The sequence below is a fragment of the Diadema setosum genome, chromosome 16, assembly GCF_964275005.1.
Source record: "Diadema setosum chromosome 16, eeDiaSeto1, whole genome shotgun sequence".
Classification (NCBI taxonomy): Eukaryota; Metazoa; Echinodermata; class Echinoidea; order Diadematoida; family Diadematidae; genus Diadema; species Diadema setosum.
Window position 1 is genome coordinate 10,714,842 of NC_092700.1, and position 24,153 is coordinate 10,738,994.

At 38.8% G+C, this 24,153-nt stretch overlaps 1 protein-coding gene across 1 annotated transcript; it reads right to left on the minus strand.

Annotated features, from left to right (window-relative positions):
* Window positions 1–22,088, minus strand: LOC140240316 (prolyl endopeptidase-like). The gene is made up of 17 exons (XM_072320099.1): window positions 21,955–22,088; window positions 19,158–19,285; window positions 18,108–18,203; window positions 17,049–17,217; window positions 15,937–16,038; window positions 14,689–14,831; window positions 13,795–13,910; window positions 12,906–13,051; window positions 12,076–12,180; window positions 11,230–11,334; window positions 10,423–10,617; window positions 9,641–9,789; window positions 8,004–8,120; window positions 6,674–6,769; window positions 5,852–5,953; window positions 4,840–5,065; window positions 1–2,920 (listed from the first exon to the last, which is right to left on the minus strand). Exons 1-17 carry the CDS (start codon window positions 22,015–22,017, stop codon window positions 2,855–2,857), a joined length of 2,124 nt encoding a protein of 707 aa, XP_072176200.1. The 5' UTR covers window positions 22,018–22,088; the 3' UTR covers window positions 1–2,854.
* Between the last annotated feature and the right edge of the window lie 2,065 nt (window positions 22,089–24,153).

A 24,153-nucleotide genomic window follows, 5' to 3' on the forward strand; every position in this document is an offset into this window, starting at 1 on the left:
ATGTGAGTAAAAAAATGTGAGTGTCTTTGCATGATCATTTGATCCAATGGGATCATCCAATGACACACCCAAAAACACACACCCAAAAACGACATCAGAAAGTCACCAATTGTTATTGTGTCGTCAGAAAAGTGTACAGTGATTTTAATCAAGGCGGCCAAATTGGCCAAAAACAAACAAACAAACAAACAAACACGCAAAATACAAAAAGGTGACTCGTCGTCACGATGGTAACATCCACACAAGGAATACGGTCTTCCACAAAAATAGAGACAACCACATTTGTGTTAGAAAGGACGTATGAACAATGATTGCTTTTATGTCAGTCTCAGCATACTTCTCTATATTCCTATAATACTCTAACATTACTGTGCTACTAACAATTTTTTTTTTTTCATTGTACTTACACCAAGTAAGTGTAAGGGGTTACTACAAGTATTTCCATGTGAGAAATATGAAAAGAAATTAACAAAATGAAGTGAAAACAATTTTCTGGTAAGAGCATTACGTGGAGTAATCAATTGGTTGATAGTCAATATATTTGCCTTGAGTGTAAATTTTCAGCCATAAGTCAACTACACAGCCCATTGATTTTTAGGGACTATACTGACCTTAGCGTAATTAGCAAAATATACCCGTAAACATGGTGGTTGTGCAGTGACCATTACAAGAGTGAGTGACCAGCAGGTGACCAAAACAACTGGACAGAATTCATGGCAGTATCTAGGAGTAGGCAAGACGTCAAACTTACTTCAAAGACGCATTGCATGTATGAATACAATTACTGTCTTCTCCTACACAAAGGAAGTACATTGTACCAGTAAATATTCACACATATCTTTGCCACAAAGATGAACCTCGGTACATGTACAGTATTAGTACCAATGCTTATGGAGCAGAACTTAAACACGTGGATCACTAGTGCCAAATTGTTATAGAGATGTGACCTGATTTATTGAAATGTGTATCCTTTCAGGGGCTGTCACAGGTGAATTATGGCTGGTCTTATTTTTCTGTGTGTATTCTAGCTGTACACAAATTTGATTTCTAGGGTATTGGTATACTTAAGTGCTCCAGGTTAGTGCGCAACAAAATTCCATATAAAATGGCCACAGACACAGCCAGTACAAAAGTGGGACACGGTATAGACCCAGAGTATACACAGGACATATTATGATCACTATCTCACAATCTTTGTTTTCTTATTTTATTCACCCAAACTACTTGTTTAGAGTAATGTCAAGGAGTTGATGGGAGTTTTTACAAAATTTTGCCACGGGAACAGGACACTCCACTGTTTCATGATGTTGCGTTGGGAAATTAACCTTTGACCCTCTACACCTTCATCAAAATGAGCGTCATCAGCAAACACGCTCGATCAGAACACATTTCTGCACATGATCGGTGGGTTCCTTTCAAAATCGGTCTTGAAAAGCACACCAAGAAATAATCAAATCATAATCTCATCAAGACTGATACTCAACTTTTTCTCTGCTCTCCCACACTAGGCCCTAATATGGATGGTACACAATATACCATTAGAGGTGGCCACTATCTTGATGTGGTGGGTCAAACTCTGGACATTTTAAAAGTTTGCTAAGAGAAACACAGAATATTGTGCAAAGACTTTGAAATGTTCTAGGAGCACTCGACTTAAAGAGATTTTATATATTAACCTATTTCTGAAGAAATATGCATTATCCGACAGAATTTACTAACATTTACCATACAAAACTAAATCCATTCTCACGCCGAATGCACATATGAATCTACAAGGAAGGGAAGTGTTAAGTTATAGAGAAACAAAAATGTAAAGCATAACATAGCAATCACACTCGCTGAACACATTAGTATGATTTATATTGGATTACTCGCCTTTAAGTAGAAACTCTCTGCATGTTCTTCTCATATTCTATTCATATAAACGTGAGGGTATCACGAGTATCAAAATAATTATTTTTCTCTTTTAAGCTGTTGAGGACGGTTTGATTTTGCTACAACACGCATTTCTCATAGACACCTGCCCGAGTATACTCGGGACTCGTCCTCAATGGGATAATCTGAGTTCAAACTGCATAGTGAATTGTTCAATTGATCCATTACATTACAATAGCAAAATCTATAAGAAACCGCTATCAGTATTATCATCATTATTATCACTGTTATATTTTTCTGCAGTCCCAGATGCAACGTCTCACTGCATTATTGCAGATCTCCCTTTCTTTCTGGTTTCTTTCAGCCAATGAACTGAAGGGATGATATGTGTGAGATCACTTGACATGTTTGGGAACAATATTTGTTCTATATTCCATTTTCTCTCAACTTCTGTTCCTGTTCTGTGAGGTTTCTCCTTAACAACCTCACCCTCCCAACCCAATTTCAAACAATGCAAAACTCACAGAACATATAATTTATAAGGACTCACAAAGTTCATCCATAAAGTAACCTTTACAGTAATCTTTAAGGCTATGGCTTTGACTGAGTCTACCTACAGTTGCTCCCATGCACACCACAAGTATGACTTTGGAAATATACTGTACACGCCCAATATTTCACGAGGTGTTATTTTCACAAATTTTGCGGGTTGGTTGCTATTCGCAAAAGTAAAGACACGCTAAAATATTGACTCTGATCCCGATATGAATGTGACATGCACGTATACATTTCTCCATTCAGTAGTGTGCTGCACGATCGCAAATCTAACCACTCGCAAAATTGTCGGGAAGTCCCGATTCATGAAAATTTAGACTCGCTGAATATAATGTGTATACAGTAGATTGCCTCCAGTGTGAACGTGGTCAGACAGAACTGGCCCATGGGTCATCGGTCACGATTTGAAAACGTCCATTACATCCTAGTCCTTCCATTTTAGCTTGAGAGCGGACGCGATGAAAGCATAGATGTCAGAGTACTCCTCGATCTGTGAGAAAAGCGGGGATGGGGCGCCCATTAGCACAGGCACAAAATATGAGAGTAGAGGGAGGATACAATACACTCGTAAACTTAATGGCTTCATCTGAAATCAGGGCTGAGCATTTCTTGGTATCACCACTTAATAGTTAGTAGTATACTGCCCCAATCAAGGTCAAAGCAGGGAATGTGAGCTGCAAAAGGATACTTAAGCAGTAGCAGGACTTTCTGCTGGTTGGTGCTTAAATGGAAAGTTAAACTTCCTTGACTTGTTGGTGGCTGTTCAAGGATAGTACCAGGAAAACTAGCCTCAGGAATAGACAGTTTCACACAAGATCCTGATCACTGCAGAAATCGTGACACGTGTTGAGTGTTTTCGTTCATTTTGTCACAATGTCACAAACTCCGGGTTTAATTCATTTTGCGTTTTTTTTTAATTTGATCTTCTTTGTTAAATTGACATTTTACACCAGTCCTCATTAGTGAGTTGCTATGAAAATAGACTGGCCTACAGATGGGAAATTACTTCATTATTGAGTGGGCTCCCACAATAATGCAGCATGATTTCAAGATGGTCACATCATCAGCACTAATATACTTTTCACAATTTTCGCCATTTGATATCATACAATTCTTCATCTTTCAGTGGGGCAAACTGAGTAGCTAAATAGAGTTGATATGAGGGAACTGCCACATTATTTCTAAAATAACTGAAGCAGAACCTGGTGCAGTGCAGGTGAATTGTGCCATTGAATGGGTTATGTTGTAAGTTTGCACAATTTACGCCAAGGAATTTTGGGTGGAGGTAAGGCAGTTAAGTTTGCAACAAATGAAGTGACCATTTTGAGTGGTATTCAATTCACCCCATGCACACGTTTCGATAAATGATGGGATATAGTGGTATTATTGCTTGCTATTTTAAACAGTGCATTTTCGGGCAAGTGACAAATATTCCTGGAAAAGAGGGTATTGTGGCATAGTACATAGACTCACAGCAATATTCCAAATCGAGGAAAAAAAAAAAGTGGCATAAAGACAGCACCCATGATTGCAGTTGCTATTAATACTGGCTCATATGAAATGTGATTTTGATTGTTCCATCCCTGTATTAATGATCAACCTAAGACATGACCATCACTTGCAGCAACCGGACTCGTGTATGATGAAAAAAGGTTGTGTGAAATGTACATATCGTTGGTATGATAACCAGGAGAATATTATTGTGTTCTAAGATTTGAGTGTAAAAAAACGAAATGAAAACAATTTTCATGGAATAAAAAGTTAATTTGATCAAAAGTGGGCAGATCCAAAAGCATTGTTCCAAACATTGGGTAAAATAACATCCTTGTGGTTTTGGTTTCTAACATTTTTCTGAAAATCAAAATGATTTAAAACTGACACCATAATGCAGAGAAGATCGGACTCTACAATGTGATACCAATAATCTAAGACCCCCCAAATTTGTGATTACGCCCTTCTGGTTCTCAGCTGACGATGTTTATGTGGAATACCTCCTACGTAGGATAATTTCTGATACTGCCTCCTCTAACCATCAATGAAGCATCATGTTTTCTTTTGATCATGTTCTTTTAATGTCATGATGCCTTAATTTGTTTCTCAATTGTTTAGAGATGGATTACATAACATCATCCAACGAATCCAACATTTTTTGCCCGACTCTTTCTCCCATCAACACTCTGCCATGGGGTAGAAAATTTGAAACACATCTGTCATGCATTAGAATTTTCAAGATTCATTCTTTGCTCTCCACCTCCAACCTTTATTCCAACAAACAAAGGATATGTTCACATTTCTTGAAAATCCCCCCTGAAAAAAGCAATTCAAGTGAGACACAACTGTAGAAGGTAAAAAAAAGGGCAAAATTTGGTCTGGGTATAGGTGGTGAGATGTAAGGGGGGTTTGACATACCACTTTCTCTGTTGGCTTGCCAAAGCCATGGCCGGACTTGGTGTCTACCCTGATGAACAGCGGGTTGGTCTGGCGGCTCGCTGAGCCAACAACCTCCTGCAGGGTGGCGATGTACTTAAGGGAGTGGAGGGGAGAGACGCGGTCGTCATGGTCACCCGTTAGCAGGAGAGTGCTGGGGTACTGGGTGTCACCCTCCGGGAGCTTGATGTTGTGGAGCGGGGAATACCTGGGGAGAGGAAGGGTCTCCATGGTTACGATGGGCCAGTGTATGAAAGAGCTTTCTACGATGCACCGGTGAATTTAAGAGCTTTCTACGATGGACCAGGGCATTAAAGAGCTTTCTACCATGGACCGCAGAACATCAATCATACCAACACATGGTTGGACAATATTGCAACAATTACTGCTTCTTGCACTTGCCCAAACATATATATTACTGATGCTGCTACTTCTACTTCTTCCACAGCATCTACTACTCATATTGATGATTTTAATGATATGATTATTACTGCTATCATTACTGCCAATACCACTACTACTACAGTCAAACCTGCCATATCGACCACCTGTGCCGTATACCGCCCCCCTCCTCCCGAAAGAAAGGCCTTGTAAACACCACTGTCTATAGTGGCTACCTGTCTACAACAGCTACTTTTTTGCCTCCCTTGGGTGGCCACTATAGACAGGTTTGACTACTACTACAACAACTACTACTACTACTACTACTACTAATACCACTATCACTGCTACTACCATCACTACCAATACTGCTACTACTAGTACAACTACTCCAACCACTACCACTACCACTACCAGTTTCACTACTACTACTACTACTACTACGACTGATACTACTACTACAACTACTACTACTATGACAATGACGATGACGACGATGATGACAACAACAACAATAACAACAAAGTCCATCATATGAATCAACAGACCACAAGGACTTTGTGTCCATGTGTACAGGAAGCTGGTATTCAGTGTTCCTGGATTTCAAACTCACTTGATAAGCCACTCAAACTCCTCCTTCTTGTCCGAGCATCCAAAGTCCGTCGTCCAGGCATGACCAATGGTGAACTTGTGGAACTTTAGCATGTCCATCACACTATTGGACACACACAAAAATAGGAGGTAGACAAAAGTTATTGCAGCTGTATCAGAAAAGTATGAATTTTCAATCCAAATCCAAATTTCAAATCAGAAAGCTCACATGAAAGACAATGCACATTTATCAGGCTGTCTCCATTGTACGATTTTAATAAAGATTACTGGAACTCTTGCTCAAGGCAAGTTTCTTTGAATGTGTATCAAAACTACGAAGGTTTCATCATGGACAGGGAAGGCCAAAGTTCTAATAAAGGTATCTTTTTAGTATCCAACATAATTTAGTAGAGGTAATTTCTACATCATGACTCTCTAAAGGAAATTAGCTTTTTGTTGTTGATTAATTTAGAATCATCGCTCTGAAAGACAAATGTGGCGGCTGAAAGTTTTGCTGTAAACCTTCATGAGCTCTGTCTGCCAAAGACAGCAAGGACGTTCTGAAGTAAGTGGTGAAGAACAGGAATCAAATAAGATTATTTAGACCTACTGTGTACAAAAGCCTTTACCTCGGTCTGTAAAATTATTTCAAACTGCTTTCTCCAACTCATAATACTTAGTGCGCCTCTTTGAATAGAGTGCCTCTATCTTTCACCTCGCGCGAAATCTTGTACCATCGCACTCGTGACCATTCACTATTTGTATATTGACTGAGAATAGGGAATCAGTTCTCCCCCTACACCATACACACAAACGGATGGGGACTTAAAAGTCTAGAACTTACCCCACTTGATTGATGACACAGCCAAAGAGATCAGGCCTTTGGTTGGCACACGCTGCCACCAACAGACCTCCATTGGACCCACCATTGATGGCTATTCTGAGAGGAAGGCAAATGAAACAATGAAGAATATTTTGGTAACAAAGTACATTACAAGTAACAAGTAAACTACTTAGTGCATAAAAGGAAAAGTTATCTGAGCAAGCCTGGAAGTGTCCTGACATTTAGCACTGAAAAAAAAAAACACAACAAAGATAATAAAGAACGTAAAAAAGTAAAAATAAAATGAAATAAAATGTCCTGACTTTTCATAAAAATTATCCTGAGTGACACAAAGCGAGTGATAAGTAGAATATGTGCCAATTATTTCACAGTTCACTGAAAGTTTGGCATAGAGAAATAATCCTTTTTGCTTTCCTGTCAGAGTAGTTGTATAGACGTCACATGGTTACTAAAATTAGATTTTGATTCTTTCTCTCTTGCAAAGATTTCATTATGACTGATTCATACAGTGACGTACAGGGATATTGTGCAATCATGAAATACTATACAAATGATGCACAGGATAGAGTGTGTTAGTGAAGGTGCGGCGCGCTCGAGAGTATTGACAATGGTGCGACATGCACGAGGCGCAGCCGAGTGCATGTTTGCAACCATTGTCAATACTCGAGAGTGCGCCGCACCTTCACTAACGCCACGAAATAATCCTGTGCATCATTTGTTTTATAAAATGGGTCGAAAACTAACAGCATTATTCACGTACCTTTGTGGGTCAATACCAGTCAGCTACATGTAGCACGCGCTCAAAAGTCAAGATGTCCGAAGATGTTCGTCCCAAACATTTACGCACGTCGCACTCGGAAATCCCGCACATAAGTACTGTACGTACGTATAAGAGTATACGTACGCCACGTGTTATGCACAAGAAAGGCCGCTGGCTGTTGTGGCAGCCCGCGGCCCGAACTAGAAGTTGTTTACAGGATTGACAGCGCGTATAGTAGCGCGTGACGCACTTGTAACAACTGATTGAGTGCGCACTGCTAGTGTAAACATTGTGACGTACGTCAGGCCAGGGAGGTGGAAGAGAGACTCTTCTTAGTGCATTTACTAAGAAATTAATGCACGCACACGTGACTCATTTCAGCGCTTCCAATTGGCTACATTCTTGAACCCATTTTATAATGCCAAATAAGGTATCCTTTGAGGTGATTTCCCAAGTAGGCCTACTGAAATTGTTAACTCCAGCTTAGAAGAGTGCACCACAGGTGAAAGACGAGCTAGCAAAAGATTCTGAAAACATCAGTATGCCATTTCCACTCCACAAGATACTTACTTCTCTGCCGCAGTGTACTTGTTGTCTATGAGGTACTTGGCTGCGTACTGGAAGTCATCAAACACGTTCTGCTTGTTGGCCAGCATGCCTCCCTTGTGCCACGTCTCACCGTACTCCCTGCAGTGCAACAAATCAGACGTAGCAGTATATGTTGTCACACGATCAGGTCTCTCAAAAGATATGAACTCAGCTTGGCACTTGTGCTAGGATCAAATTTAACACAAAGGGCTGATACAGGGCTACCAACATTCCCACATCAAAATTAGGCAGATTCCACAAAGTAATCACGGAGGTACTTGTGTGTGTTCTATGCATCTTAACAGGTGATGATTATTTGCAAATCATGCAAGGTTTTTGCCAGGACATTGAGATAACTCTTATTTAAAGGGACATTCCAGACGATTTTCATAATTTCACATCATGTAGTACATAAATCGACAACTCCATGTATAGATTTGTGGAATTTACTGTGGTTCTTGAGCAGAGAAACAATACTTTGAAAAATCTTCAACAAATTACACTGAACAAGGATGATGACATAGGAGGTTCACATATTTCAGAAATGTAGCAGTGTAATTCCATTACAATACCGCTTGCTTGCGAGTTCACCTGTGTATAATTTATGCATGCCTTCTTCTTTTGTTCTGCTTCCTTGAGCCCCAACTCATGCGTTCTTATGGTGACTCTGCCATGTCATCATCCTTGTTCATTGCAATTTATTCTAAATTTTGAAAATATTCTTATTCTTCATCCCAGTCATCACAAATTCTGAAACTCTGTCCTCAGTATAACTAATTTATAGTTGCTCAAATGTAAAAATCTGAAAAACGTCCGGAGGTCTCCTTTAAGGAAGCCTTCTGCAGAATCAGGGACAGACCTCCCAGCTCTGTTGGCATCCAAGCAATTATGTTTCATTTTTTTTCTCTGTTAATTATTTTCCTTCAAAGAGACCTATCAATATGCTGATAGTCACTCATAATAATCAACTAATATCAATTTGTTTTCACCCTTACATGCTAAATTTCAATTTCAACTGTGTAGAATTCGCCAATCAGAGAATGCCTCACTATTCCCTCACCTTTGAAAATTGAAGGGAAGAGATTTTGATGTTCGGAGTGAAACAAGTGAATTGTTTTAAAAATAAATGTGTTATCTTTACTATCTTTTCTACCTCAATCACATTCTTTTAACCTTGCTTCTTCATAGCCTCTTTCAAATACGTCTCTTCAATCATTTATCTGTGGTAATTACTCAAAAGTAATCAAAGAAAGAATGAAATTTTCAGGTCAAGCTCAAAGACGTCAAGAGCTGACGTAACAATCGGTCGTTCTCTGGGATCCCCTCCTCCATGGATATGTAAGAAGAGGGAAAGACCATTTGTTGAGGATGGACATTGGTCTTCAGGAGATGCAAAACACTGCTGAGATAATGAAAGACAAAGACTGCTGAAAAGAACTTTTTTGTGGATCTCATAAGTTTTATCCAACTTGATTGATTGATTGATTTGACTGACTGACTGATTGATTGATCATTCATTTATTCATTCATCCATCCATCCATCCATCCATTCATTCATTCATTCATTCATTCATTCATTCATTCATTCATTCATTCATTCATTACTCTCATCCACTCACCCTCCACCTCGTATATTTGGCACAGCCAGGATGCCTCCTAGATGCTGGATAAAGACAAGTCGGGAGACGCTGAAGCCTGGAGTGATGGAGATGTTGAATCCTCCGTAGCCATAGAGAAGGACAGGGTGGTCTCCTGTTTTCTCCAGACCCTGGACAGATAATACAACATCAAAGGGAGAATTGATTAACATATCTTGTGAGTGTCTGGTTAGTGGGGTAGTATAGTGGACTCCTATTATAACAAAGTCCTCGGGAATGGCAGTTTTCTTTCATTACATCGGAATTTCGTTATAACCAACCAAATAAACAATAGAAGAACATTGAGCCGATAATTTTGCGACCTGGATTATTTCGTTGTAACTGGAATTTCGTTATAACTGTGTTCATTATAATGGAAGTGCACTGTAGTTCTGTTTTGCATAGAACAAATTATGCTGCACATAATGCACAGAATCCTCTTTTCTGACTGGTTTTCAAGACTAATAATGCATACAGTGTTCCTGCTACTTCCTGACAAGAGGTAAATAAATGCTTGTAAGCAAGTAACCATAAAAGTTTCCCTTAATGTCCCCCCTCCCCAATATGACTAGCCCATGGGAAATAAAAGTCTTGCATGAGAGTGCTACTGGCTGCTGATGCCACCAGACTTAAAATTTGGGGCTTCCAATCTCAGATCTCAGATCTTGAAGAAGTCTCCACACATCTGCCGAAATTCACAAGAACACACACTCGTACACATCCCCAAAGACCCAATGCTACAGTACATAGAGAACACCGTTTACCTTTTTGTGAACCACAAACATTGGAATCTTTGTGCCATCCTTGCTCTCGTAGAACAGCTGCGTGGTCTCGAAGGCACTGGTGTCAAAACCTTTGACCTTGATCTCGCGGAAGACGGAGGGTTCAAGGGGCGTGGCCGTCAGGTCACAGTGGTAGATGATACCGGGGGTGAGGAATGAGGTAAACTGGTAGAAAATCTGTGTAAGAGACAAATGAATGCATGGAAGAATAAAAACATGCATGAATGAATATATAATGAATGAATAAATGAATTCATAATGAACAACAGACTGATTAAATGAATGCCAGAACCAACTAATGAGCAAATAGATACACAAAATAATAAAGATGTATGACTAGATAAAGACATCATAACGATGATAGCAGCTCTTTATACATCTACTCTGGACAGACCCTTCTCGTATTTGTACAACTGTAGCTTTAAACAAAAGCCACATTTCATGTTCAATCACAATCGGCACGGATCACTAAGATCCTTTCTCAGAGGTGTAGTTAATCATGTTGGATTCCAGAAATGACTGTCCATAGTAAGGGCTACGCCAGTTGACAGAACTCACAGAAAACCTTATCAACATGATAGGACAACCCACATCTAACCAAAATTTGCATATTTTTTCGTACTGAGCTGATAGAAATTGGTATCATTTCACTGGATTTTAAGGCAAGGTTTGAAACAACCTTACCACTCAAAAGTCCTGTGCTTTAACACGAGACCATCAATGAGATGATGATGTAGGGCAATTTGTCAATTAGTTACCATGACACCTTTAGTTCTGATCAAGACTTACTGCACTGTCTTTCTTTTTCCCTGAGTAGCCAGTGATGGTGCCCACATCCAGTGGGAAGGTGGTCACTTTCTGACCGTTGGAAAGCTCGTTCAGTTGGAGCATGTTCTATAGAAATGAACAAACATAACACAAGGCTAGATGCATGCTATTAAAAAGTCAAATGATGTGGCATACACATACATGTCATCATACAAATTATTTGCAAACAGAATGTTATGTGCACAGATCAATGTCTGGTACTTTCATATACCTCCTGGAAGACACTTTCTATGATTTAATCATTTAAGTTGACATTTGATATATTTTCAATCATGATCAAATAATTTTCACCTGAAATTGACCACTGTATATAATAATAGTAAATTCCAATTTATATCTAACTTTGGGTAGCTGACAACCATCTGGAAAATTAGCTATTACTTCAAATCAAACAGTCAAAATCCTTCCACGTCCATTCAAGTCTTTACTTTTCATCATTATAGATTATGTTGCAAATACAATACTGTATAATTTGTGTGGAAATCTAAAACTGTATAAGCTGTTATTTTCGCGAGGGTTTAATTTTCGTGAATTTTGCAAATCGCAGTTGGATCGCGAATTTAACGACACGCGAAAATGTCACCAGATGCTAGAGTAATAGTACATTTACATTAAGCTTTGGTGTCAATTTGCGAAAACAACATCTTGCGAAAATGTCTGTAACCTCCTCGTTCGCAAAAATAACAGCGTGTAGAGTAAATGAAATTAAATGAAATAAATTGAAGTCTACCATACATCAGAGACTGACCACAGTAAACATGATTCACTGGACACTAGTCAGTAGTCCTTTAATCAATATCTGCCTACCTTGACATCATGGAGATAGCATACGACCAGCTTGTCCTGGTTGACACACGCTGCCCACTCCAGAACGTCCGTCTCGGACTCCGCTACCAAGTCTTGCCAGTTAGCCTGTTGGGTCAAGCAAAGGTCTAGGTATCACTTGTTGTTGATATTTGTGGTAGCTGTGGCTGCCACCTCAGACAAACACTGTCTGGCAAAGTTCTTCCAACATAGACCAACCAGCAACCGATAAAAATTATTTCACATTTAGATCAAATTTCCCTCTTCTTTACAAAACGAGAAATTTGAACAGCATCAGGACAGTAACAGTTTGATAAATAAATAAATAAATAAATAAATAAATAAATAAATAAATAAGTAAATAAATAAATAAATAAATAAATAAATAAATAAATAAATAAATAAATAAATAAATAAATAAATAAATAAATAAATAAATAAATAAATAAATTCTTATAAATAAATAAATAAATAAATGCAGTAAATACAAAATAGGCCTCTACAATCAATAACAAGAGATTAGGTGGACCAACCAGAAATTATCCCAGCAGAAACAACTTGTCAAGCATCACTTCCAATGAGAGCAACATACACTCATATCAATAATTTGCACAAAATATAATTAGTTGCTTTCTTTTTGCCATTGACAATAGTAAAACATAATAATCTTCTGACTTCACTGTTGAATCACTTTTCCACTGTACTGATAGTTTTAACACATTCAAAAAGCTTTATAATGACTTCCTTACAATGATGACGAGACGAAAAATGAAAACTTTACATCAAACATTAGAGCAAAGTGTTCTGAGTTTGATGGTGTATACACTGCCTACCATCTCTGGTTTACTGAAGTCAATGTTGATGAGTTTGTATTTGGGTGAATTGAGGTTGGTCTTGAAGGTGAAAACAGTGCCCTCGTTGGTGATGTATTCATACTCTGCATCAAAGTTATCAATCAACTTGACCCACGGTAGAACGCCTGCACAGGAAACAAACAGAATTTAAATCAGACACTGTATACACAATAACTGTTCTGCAGTATTTATATCTTCATAAACTTTAAAAGTCAACCACTATCAACAAAATCAAACAACTTACACAAATTAGATTGCCTCCAGTAGCACACTGACATGAGAATCAATCAAGCATTAATACAAAAAGGGATATTCTATATTTCTCCTTCCTATGCTGTGGTTCTCCACTATATATTCTATCACTCTTGTAACTGTCTTCGAAGTCCCAATTCATTAACTATCAAACTTGCAAAATGGATGATGGCATAACCAGTAGATGTTGACTGGCGAAGGAAAGACTATAATAACTTTATTATTACTCTGCGAAGTACTGCTTGTACAGCAGACCAAAGTATTGCCTACTCCCTTTCTTTTATCTCAAAAGAATGCATGCCACATAAGGATAACCATGACAAAGGTCAACCTCTTCTTTCAAGAAATACTGAAAAATATTGCCTCCCTCCCCACCTTCCCGTCACTTGGCAACTATGATAACCCCTCCCCAACCCCCTCTCAGCGCACAATATCAATACACACCCCGTAGATTTAAATACTTCTGCTGCTTTTATCATCTTGTACCAAAACAATGACAAAACAGCAGCAAATAGTCTTTCAAAACCTCAAGGCAGAATTGCAGGAGGAAAAAGAGAAAAAGAAGTGATATTCAAGTACATTGTACTTTAAGAAGGCATATGCCCCATCTATTTACCATTGATGCCATTCTCCAGTGTTTCTATGTCACAGTAGTACAGTCTGTTGACCGGATCACATCCCTCAGATATCGTCAGGAGAATGTATCGGCCATCGTCACTCACCTCAGCTCCTCTGAAGGGAGGATATTCAATTATATAATTGGTAAACATGTACAGAAGATCAGTGACAGCAGCAATACAGACAAAAACAGAATAATTTTTGAAGCTAATGATAAATTTCTGTGAGGCAAGCAGGACTGTAAGCAGGTTTCATTATCTTAAGAAAGGATAGGGGGATAGGGGTGGAGAGCACAGGTTTAAAAGCCTAGTTTCATGCAAAATTCAGAGTATTTTGCTTCTGGACATGTGTCTCATATTTGTGACCAAGCTCCATGATGAAGCAAAACACTGAAGGATCATGTACAGTCCGACCTATTTTATCTGGCGAAGTTGGGACGTGTGCCCATCCGGATAAACAATTTGGCCACATATGGGAGAAACCATGTTCATGTACAAGTACATGCAGCTGCTCGGCCCAGTGGTAGGGTAGCTAAGTAGGCTGTACAAGGCGATATCTTTATGGAAATTGAAACATTTTAATGTAAAATTCATAGCATGTTCCCATTTGGCCCAGCATAGGTAAATTTTGTGAGTTTTATAGGAGTTTTAATTGAGTTTGAAATCACTTTCTTTTTTTGTTCACTGTGTGAACGTGTCTTGATGACAAGTTGCCTCCAGCAGTCAATGCATAGTGTAGACAAGATCTTTAGCGTGCATTTAAATTTTGCGAAACTCGGCTCTCGCGAAATTCTCGAAATCAAAATGCACGCAAACATTCCTCGTTTTACAGTAATATGCCAGAGCAAACTGTTCCTATATGAAGACAGACTCCAGAGGGAGCCCTGACTCACATGATCCACTTGGGATTGTCAGGGAACTCTGCACACATGACGTCCTCTGATTGGTCAGTGCCCAGGACGTGGTAGTAAAGCTTCTGGTTCATGTTGGCTGACGTCTCAGTCCCATCTGCCTTTGATTCAGAATCTGGGAAACGCTGAGAGGACAGGCAATTTTACTCACAAATTAGAGCAGAGTCCAAACTGTATTGTACCAGCAGAGCATGGGGGGTTTTATCTGAATGGAACCATAATCACTAATCCGTTTTAATCATGGAAGTAGCATAAGTATAACATTAAATGAAAAGAAAGAGAGAGATAGATTAGGATTATCATTACAATCATCGTCATCATTTATATCTTTAGCACCAGTCATAGTCGCAGTAATATTACAATGTACTGAAGGGATTGCCACATGTGGTAGTAATGTAGTAGCTGAGTAATACCACTATTGTTCCAATGAAACCTACTGATAAAGCTATCTGAGCGAAACGGCAAAATGCCAATTTCATGAGCAGGTGGTCTTTACACACAGGTTCAATATAATAAAGTATGCTCTGAAGGAAACAAATTTAGTGGTCTTTATAGATGCATGGTCACTGAAGCAGGTTTGACTGAAGTACACCTAGAAGCACCTCCATTATTAGTATCATACTCATTACAATCATCATTCAGAGGTTTTGCATCACTAGCACCAGTTGAAAAAACTGATGAAGGGGAGAAAAAATGCACAGCTGACAAGAGATAGATAGACAAATAGATAGATAGATAGATAGATAGATAGATAGATAGATAGATAGATAGATAGACAGATAGATAGATAGATAGAATAGGTAGATATATAGATAGATAGATAGATAGATAGATAGATAGATAGATAGATAGATAGATAGATAGATAGATAGATAGATAGATAGATAGATAGATAGATAGATAGATAGAATAGGTGGATAGAATAGGTAGATAGATAGATAGATAAAAAGATAGATAGATAGATAGATAGATAGATAGATAGATAGATAGATAGATAAATAGATAAATAGATAGATAAATAAATAGATAGAAAAATAGATAGAAAGAAAGATACATAGATAGAAAGATAGATCGACAGAAAGATAGAAAGATAGATAAATCAATCGATAGATAGATAGACAGACAGATACTTCTAGATAGGAAGATATGCCACCATATCCTGCTGGGGATGGAACGAAGGGCAAAAAGCACAGTAAGTGTGGAAGCATGATCATACGTGTAACAGCTTACACTGTAGAAGAAGCCCTTGTTGTCGTGAGTCCAGCCGATGCCGCTGAACTTCACCCTCTCCAGAGTGTCTGGAAGCTCTTTGGCGCCCTCTACCGTCATGGCCTGGTCAGGAGCAAAGAAACAAGAACAGGGTTGCCAATAATCACATATGAAACACACGGACATTTCAAAGAGCTATCATCTCACATAAACCTCAGAAAGTGGCAGTCATTCCCAAATCAGTGAGGCTTTCCATGTGCTTATGTAGAAATGTGTAGCTGTCTTTTTAGGAAGTCTTCTTCAGAATGTTGGAGGCTTGGCAGATCTGCAAGTACTATTCACAAGTCTATATATTCTGCATTCCCAAAAAGTTCTACAAAGGAAAACCAATAACACTCCTACGAGATTCTTCTTTTCAGTCACATTAGGTCAAGAATGGACAACACTCCTCTTTGAAGTTTAAAGAATCTACCAAAGGTAATTGCACTACTTACAATGTGTAGATCATAGAAATTGCATCGTTTCACTGCTTTTCGGCTCTCTCCTTACACAGGGCATATAATCTGATTTCTACACTGTATATTCCGGCTCTGTCAAGTTTTAGCTAAGTATTAAATTTTTTCACTTACAGCCTAATACTAAATTTCACTTTTATAAGTTTGGTTGCAAAATATCTCCCTGATAGCTTCCACATTCAATTGATGAAATACTGGCCCAACCTTATCACATATCATATTCTGTTTCTCAAATTCTTGCCAGTCCCTTTTAGTACAAACTAGATAGCTAACTGTAACTGTCTGTGAGAACTATAAAGAATGTATGCATTTGTGTCATCATTATGATAAGTAAAATACTTATATAAGCCCTGTTTCAGAGAGTACAGTATATGATTAAAGTTACAATATGACAGCGGCTTGATTATGGCCATCAGCAGTGCAAGTTTTGAGTCATTTTTCACAGAAACTGCAGTTATTCACGGTTTAAGTTGCAATAAGCTGTCGTAACTCCAAGCACACTTTGAGTGCCAGTTGGCACAGAAAACCCCACTGCATTGTACATACTGTCCAAAGCCACTGACACAGAAAGGGTTAGAAAAGAAAGAGAGAGAGACTAGGATTGTTCTTAGGACTGACCTTGATGGTGACCCAGTCAGAGCCACTCTTGCTGAGGCCATAGGCAAAGAACTGACCATCCTCGGAGAAGGCCCGGCCCCGTAGAGCCACTGTGCCATCGTCGGACAGCTTGTTTGGGTCAAGAAACACCTGAGCCTCCGAGTCTAACGTGTCCTGCACATACATGACACTGGCAGGGAATTAAACGCAGTACTGAAATCAGAATCACAAGCACCATTCCAGCAAATTATCTGTAGATATCCAGTGATATCAAGTGGCTTGGTAGGTAAAACCATCAATCTTCAAGCACTGTACATTTCTGATTTTGAGTTTGCTTAACTAAAGAATTTGAGGTATTCATAAATATCATAACGAGCTCCCCAGTGGAGACCTAATGAACTCCTTTGTGGAGACAATATGAGCTCCCCCATGGAGACTTAATGAGCTCCTTTGTGGAGACAATATGAGCTCCCTCATGGAGACTTGGTACATACACATATATATCTAATAATCTTGTTTATTTTTCTAAGATTATAATGTCTGTTTTATGTTAAGTGCTGTCTGGGGCAAATTATTTGTATAGGGCCCCAGTTTTCTCTCTCTTCTTTCTTTCTAAAAAAAAACAACAACAACACATTTCTGATGCCTGATATAACCAATATAGAAAATATTTGTTTATGATTTCTTTTTTTCTGAATCCTTTCAATTTTGATCTCTAGCAAGCAGAAATATCAGCTGTCAAAATCAACATATTTTCTTTGTTTTCCCTGACCTAGTCAATGACATTTCATTCCGTAAATTATTCAAAAATAACTGCTTCAAAGCAAGTACTGCCAATGCTTAAAGGTCCTGTTTACCTTTGGGAGCAGTGATTAAAATTTTTTTCAAGATATCACATTTGATGCATAGGTGTTGGTCTGTTGTGTCACAAAACATCTTTTTTCAATTTTTTACTGGTCCATTCCTGAAAAATTACTGGTCCTGGACGGTGGGACCAGTGCCAGTGTGCAGTGGTGTCCTAGTCTACAGCGAGTTATCAAATGTCTTTTAATACAAATTTGCCCTTTCTGGCAACAATACCTTTGGTTCTGCAACCCTGTGTTGTAGAAGTAGAAGTAGCGGGATCCTCGCTTGAAAGGGCAGCCATACTTTGGAAAGTCCCACAACTCTTTGAGTCTGTAAACAAGTCATAGATCAACGAACAGAAATAAAGTAATGATGGTGAAGAATACTTTTTTCAGACAAATACATGTATACATGTTGTGCTCAACAGTGTCATCTCCTGGTTATCTATATCAAACTGTGGCAAAAAAGAAGAAAAGACTAACAAGGACTATCATGTACTATGTCAAATGGGGCCTTTTACAAACAAGCGCGATATGATTTAATTGGTCTACACACTCTTACATTGTTCAATTGTCACTTTTTTTTATATATATACAATAATTCTATGTTACATGGCAATAAATGAAATGAAAATGAAATAGGTACATACTAGCTGAGCATGATTGACATTCAATGCATGTTTGTTTCCCGCAACATTTACATGTTGAGGTGGGGGAGTTGCCTTATGACTTCACTATCTTTGTTTTTCCACATCATTTTAACACCCTTCTATGGACAAAAAGTGTCACATCTTGAACAAATGACTAAAATACTTTTGCATGATGCACAAATGAACTTAACATCTCTGTGATATGAACCTTGAACCCAAGTTTCCTTTATGTGTCACAAGTTAAGCCTAAATGTAGGCTCCTTTTGCAATCGTGCAATATATCAGAGTAACCCATTGCAAAGTATTAAAGCGATGTGGATTCATTTATATAGTCAATTTTTACATTTTCTTCATGGCAGAAAAAAAAGAGTAATTTGCATGCGTCATACATAACTCTCTACGCATCAACGACAACATCATTGTTGCTTATTAAGCACACACGTCCCTTATTTATTTTTCCTTATATTGTGACTCCGAATGTAAGCGGACAGTCCAGTACAGGGGAATTGAGAATCCTTGTACGTGAACCCTACCTTTAGAACTAGATAGCAGATTTGCACTGTAATTGTTCTGATTGGTTGCAAAGGAAAAAAATTGTCCTTCACAGGAGTCCTGACCGCCTGGTTTGTGATTACCTGTCATGGAATGGTTGCCTTATGTTCACTTCCTCCAAATAAGGCATGGTGATCTTATTCTGAGCCTCGACAAAGGCCTTAGTCTCATCGCTGTCTGGATCCTCCAGCCATACATAGGGGTCAGCGACCTGTATGATGTTCAGGAAAAACAGGCTGCCTGAAAATGCTCTTGTATGCTCTCATTTTGTAAAGCATTATCTCTTGTGTTGTGGTATTTTCACACAAGTGATGAAAAATATATGGGGCCTTGTTAAAGCAAGCTGCCCATAATTCAACCACAACACCATCCAAAATTTGACCGCTTGTTACATCTACATGTAGAAAGTAAACCTATGCTTTTGTACGCAGTCTAATTTTGGCACAGGCGGTCAAACCTTGGTGCTGGTCTATAAAAAAGCTAGCTGCCCATAATTTGGTTATAACGCCATCCAAAAATGACAAAATTCATCCGCTGCGCCAACTATTCCATGGCCTGCATGGCCCTTGATGGGCTTCATTGTAGATACTTATTACTTGAATAACCCTTTCCCTGAGGCTGGGGCGCTCCTTCACACAGTTCTTTGGATCGTGTTCGGGCTGGTTGCAGTTATTGAGTCTAGAATTCTAGTAGTTTCAAATGATACCACATAATTTTACTTGAAATGCTTTTGTGTACAGTTAAATTTTGGCAAGGGAGGTCAAACCATGGTGCAGGATTTTTATATACATTGTAAATCTATTGTATACACACTACACACTTGCACACTATGTCTGTACTCTTGCACATAGAGGTCTAGCCCGACCAGACACTGTTAGTACGCTGTACTGTGCGAATCTACGCACAGCAACTGGGCTGTGTATAGTTAATAGAGGTCTAGATCTCTAGGTTAGAGTCTCTAGACATTCTCTATTTCTGTTTAATTTATGCATCTACCATCTAGCGGTTAGGGTTGGGGGTACCACGTATCGTCACCCTAAGGATCTGTAGCTTGTTTATTCTAAAAATATAATACAAATCCGCCTAATTCTTACCTCATATATGACATAAATACTGCAGTTTTGAATGTCGTGACCGTCTCGTTGATTGTGAATCTCCGTTTTAAAATAGCGCAATTTTAGTGCGTGCGTTCCGTTTTCTTCGCGCAGAGAAAAAGGGAACCTTGCCGCTTGCGATCGGCACCCCCTCCCCTCCATAAATATACAAGTGAATTTCACAGCATAGGTAATACACGTGAATTTCACAGCCATGCGTCGTTACTGAGCGGATGTGTAATTTTTAGCTTGGTTTGTTTGAGTTTTATTTTCGTTTCTTCGTTTTTATTGTTTTTATTGCTAATGACACTTAATCCCGCGCGTACTTTTTCGTTCTATACGCAAACAGCCATGATATACGCAGGGTGCCGATGGGAAGGTGCCCTGGCCCTGCCGATAGGTGGTGCCCCAACCATACAACAAAAATCAATGATCAACATCTCACACAATGTCAATGTCACGACATAGGAAAGACTTCCTTTTGAGACAGCCACCCCAATCACACTAATACTAAATAAGTGCAGATCTATACAACTCTACCTAGCCTAACCTTGCTTGCGATACGCACGGATGCACGCACTCACTTTTGGGTGGCCGTCTCAAAAGGAACTCTTTCCCACGACATAGAGTAAAATATCCCGTTTGCGGCAGTTTAAGCATTGTTAAGAGTTTTTCCAACTTGTAAACAAATCAGGCAAATTATTTTCAACCATTTCATATATCATAGATAAGATTATTCATTAACGCAATTGTTTTCATGAAAGAAATTTACCATTGACCAACGCAGTTTTCATGATTTACCATGGCAAAACCCGGCACAATTTTCGCCGATAAGGGCGATTTGCGACGTAGTATTTCTGCTTGCGGCACGATGTACAATCCCTATGCAATACGCGCGTGCTCCGCGATCTTTAGCTGAACGCCTTCACATGTATCGCGAACATTGCGTAAGCGCCAATTCCCATTGCGAAAGCACGTGAAAATAGCGTGCGCACATGCATTGGCCGCAAACAAGATCGCACTTCTGGCGGTGCTGTTGATGTCTTTCTCGTGTTTTTCTCATTTTTTTCGATGGTAACATCCACTTTCTGAAAAAAATGGCGGCCCACATCGGCTCGCGAAAATTCTATTTTACGTGAGGATATGTTTTCAAAATCCATGAACATCGAGAAAACGAAAAAAAATCCAGTTTCTTGGACCATTGTTTCTTAACTGTTATGTTAAGAAGTATGGAAAATTTCATTTTGGATGCGATATGTTGTCATTTAGGTGAGAAAATTTCACTTTCGTCAGAGATCGTGCCCATTTTATCGGTTGGTTTTTGTTGATTGCTAGTGTGTTAGTATATGTGTAGTGTGCATGTAACAGTGCAATGCTGTGTTTAGCTGTATATTACCGTGTATGTTGTAACTGCCGCGAACGGCTGCACGGCCGCTTACTGACGCAGTTACTCTAGACCATGTAGACCGTCTAGTTTACTCATGTCATCGTTTTCCTATAGTAAACAGCCCTTTGGCATTCTACAATTAAGCCACACTTTGACCTATAGTATATGTTGGTACCATCAATTTAGGATGGTGATGAAAGTAGACACTTCTAGAGATTAGAAAGTAGCAGTAGATCTAATAACCTGCCCGCTGAAAAAAGGTCTTCTTTGTTTACACAGCACAGGCGTACACGTGTGGGACTGACTCCATCCGGGCGTAAAGCGCATAGAAATCTATTCGGTTACAGAGCTGGAGCCAATAATCCAGCGACTCAAGTTAACTATCATGAAATCACATACCTTTTGACCATGATAATCATCGACTGCAGTTTCGTCTTTACGGAATGTTTGGTACTTGAACATGTTTACTTTTAGGTGCCTTAGTTTTACGCTGATTTTTTCAGGATCTGAGGGAGTCCACTAACGGTTACAGGCCAATTCCACGATACAGACACATGCAGTTATGTTACAGGTATACAGGCCACGCACAGCTACTCACGCCACTGATCTGTATTAGAAGTATCTGGATATCTCATTGGCCCGTCAGGGCTGTGCACGCTGACGTGTCAAATAAATGAAGCCACTGTGCCGCCATGTTACCACACAAATTCTATGGGGACGTGCACGCCTTTTCCAGCAAAGTGAGACTGTCACCTAGATCACGCGTTGCGTACGCACAAATCTAAGATGGTGTAACAAGGGCTTCAAAGTGATTGACCAATAAGATATCTAGGATTCTTTGCATAAACATCAGTGAGTCACGCGTGTGAGTCGTGCGGCGAGCTGGAGCTTCCGTGGACGCTCGACGCCATGCCACCGTTCTCTGGTCGAACGGCCAACGAGCACCGGCATAGAATATAAGATAGGACACTGGTCTGGTATCGGAGACAGTTTAGCTATAATGTTGCAAGAGCATACTTTTCAAGAGAATAACCGAAAACAAAATAGCATCGCGAAGACCTCTTCAACATGTTCGTTTCGTTTTTGGTATATCCATGCATGTGCGTAGATCATTGTTGTTACTACAGTACTTCAAAAGTTTTATCATTGGGAGGTCTGCAACGGTCAGCTTATTCTATAACAAAGAAAAGATATATTATGCGTTTGATCATTATTTACTTGTAGTACCTTTGCACTTTTATTGCTTGCGTGAAACAGCTTCAGCAGTTCATGATTTCGCAAGATATACAGTATGTCCCCCCCCCAAAAAAAAAAAATACAATCAGATTTTTGCATTGATAACACCCTATAATGATTAAACTGTCTAAATGCTACTTCAAGGTCTTAAAACATAACATCTTAGCTCTATTTTGCAGAAAACCCCATTCAATTTGGTTAAGCGGTCACAGAGAAATGTGGATTGTTGTAAAACATGTCATGAGTCTGATTCTTCCAATTTAAACACTTCGATGCTCTTGTGTGTGAATACAATAGACAAAACTTAGAGGGAAGAGATTCCTGACATCCTCTACAAAATTCCTCATTTCTCTTTGACCACTGAAGCAAATCGAATGGGATTTTCTGTAAGATGTGGGTAATGAGTTATAGTTTCATACCCTGAATTTGTATTTGGATTGATTAACTATTTTAAAAGATATCATTGCGGAGCTCCCGTTGTAATTTTTTATTGGGGGACAAAATCATATACGGTACTTCTAAGTGTGTCGGCCTTGTATTATCGGCACTATGAATTACGCCGAATACTATCCTATACAAGATGACATTTATCTAGCTAACATTTTATAGGTCGGTTGATATACTGAAATAAACAATATTTGCCAAAAAGAGCACTTTCAGCTTCCTTAAAAGTGATCGAAAGTCATTGTGATAACATAAATGAAATTATCCAAGTAAAAACTTAACCAAAATATGGACATCCAAATTCATGAAATCCGTCGAGGTTTTTTCATTGCAACTGATTGACAAATCTTATTGCCCTACAGTACATCGACGTAAATAAGCATTGAATTGATCAGTGTTTTAGTATTTACGTCGATGTAGGGAAATTTGTCAATCAGTTACAATCTGGACATCCTTTGAAAGGAAAACAAATAAATATGTGAGATTCCTTGACACCTATTCAGACGCACTCAACATTTTGAAACTTAATTCGCTATTTCTTAGAGAATGTATTGAACTATTTAAAGTGTGTCTATCGCAGTACAAAAACATCATAATCCCATTCTTCACGCACTGAGCGCTTAATCTTAATAGATTTAAAACAACCATTTTGTTAACAAAGTTAGGTACAGTATATCTTTTATTGTGTTTTATTGCACGTTCTTGACCAGGTGCAGAGTAAGAACTATACGCCTTAATGGAGCAACACAGTTTTAAGGGCCCTAACATGCTGTATTGCCAGGTTTAGATTCTTAAGTTGTAGGGAAATATTTCCTAAAATTCTGACGCTTATGTTATATCTTCCTTCTTCACTTTTTTTTTTCCATGGCAGTTTTCATGACTTTCATACTTCAAGCCAGTTTCATTTTAACGTCCCGT

Coding starts and splice junctions, on each gene's coding strand:
- LOC140240316 (XM_072320099.1), bottom strand. CDS start 22,017: ATGTTCAAGTACCAAACATTCCGTAAAGACGAAACTGCAGTCGATGAT. Junction 17,218..18,107: donor ACAGGGTTGCAGAACCAAAG/GTATTGTTGCCA, acceptor ATTCCCTGCCAG/TGTCATGTATGTGCAGGACA. Junction 10,618..11,229: donor GGAAAAAGAAAGACAGTGCA/GTAAGTCTTGAT, acceptor TCTCTTACACAG/ATTTTCTACCAGTTTACCTC.